This window comes from Myotis brandtii, unplaced genomic scaffold (assembly GCF_000412655.1).
Source record: "Myotis brandtii unplaced genomic scaffold, ASM41265v1 scaffold131, whole genome shotgun sequence".
Lineage (NCBI taxonomy): Eukaryota > Metazoa > Chordata > Mammalia > Chiroptera > Vespertilionidae > Myotis > Myotis brandtii.
The window spans coordinates 4,067,938-4,068,425 of NW_005354632.1; the positions used below are offsets into that span (position 1 = coordinate 4,067,938).

General features: G+C 67.2%; 1 protein-coding gene across 1 annotated transcript in view; it reads left to right on the forward strand.

The window, feature by feature from the left end:
* Positions 1–4: 4 nt before the first annotated feature.
* Positions 5–488, forward strand: part of KCNA3 (potassium channel, voltage gated shaker related subfamily A, member 3) — a gene marked incomplete at its 5' end in the record, with an annotated part of 2,751 nt that continues 2,267 nt past the window's right edge. The window contains one exon of the mRNA XM_014534667.1: positions 5–488. This exon is cut by the window's right edge and continues 2,267 nt beyond it. Coding sequence (XP_014390153.1) covers positions 5–488 — 484 coding nt within the window.

Here is a 488-nt window from a genome sequence, read left to right on the forward strand (position 1 = left end):
GGACTGCTGCGGGGAGCGCGTGGTCATCAACATCTCGGGGCTGCGCTTCGAGACGCAGCTCAAGACCCTCTGCCAGTTCCCCGAGACGCTGCTGGGCGACCCCAAGCGGCGCATGCGGTACTTCGACCCGCTCCGCAACGAGTACTTCTTCGACCGCAACCGGCCCAGCTTCGACGCCATCCTCTACTACTACCAGTCCGGGGGGCGCATCCGCCGGCCGGTCAACGTGCCCATCGACATCTTCTCCGAGGAGATCCGCTTCTACCAGCTGGGCGAGGAGGCCATGGAGAAGTTCCGCGAGGACGAGGGCTTCCTGCGCGAGGAGGAGCGGCCGCTGCCCCGCCGCGACTTCCAGCGCCAGGTGTGGCTGCTCTTCGAGTACCCGGAGAGCTCGGGCCCGGCGCGGGGCATCGCCATCGTGTCCGTGCTCGTCATCCTCGTCTCCATCGTCATCTTCTGCCTGGAGACGCTGCCCGAGTTCCGCGACG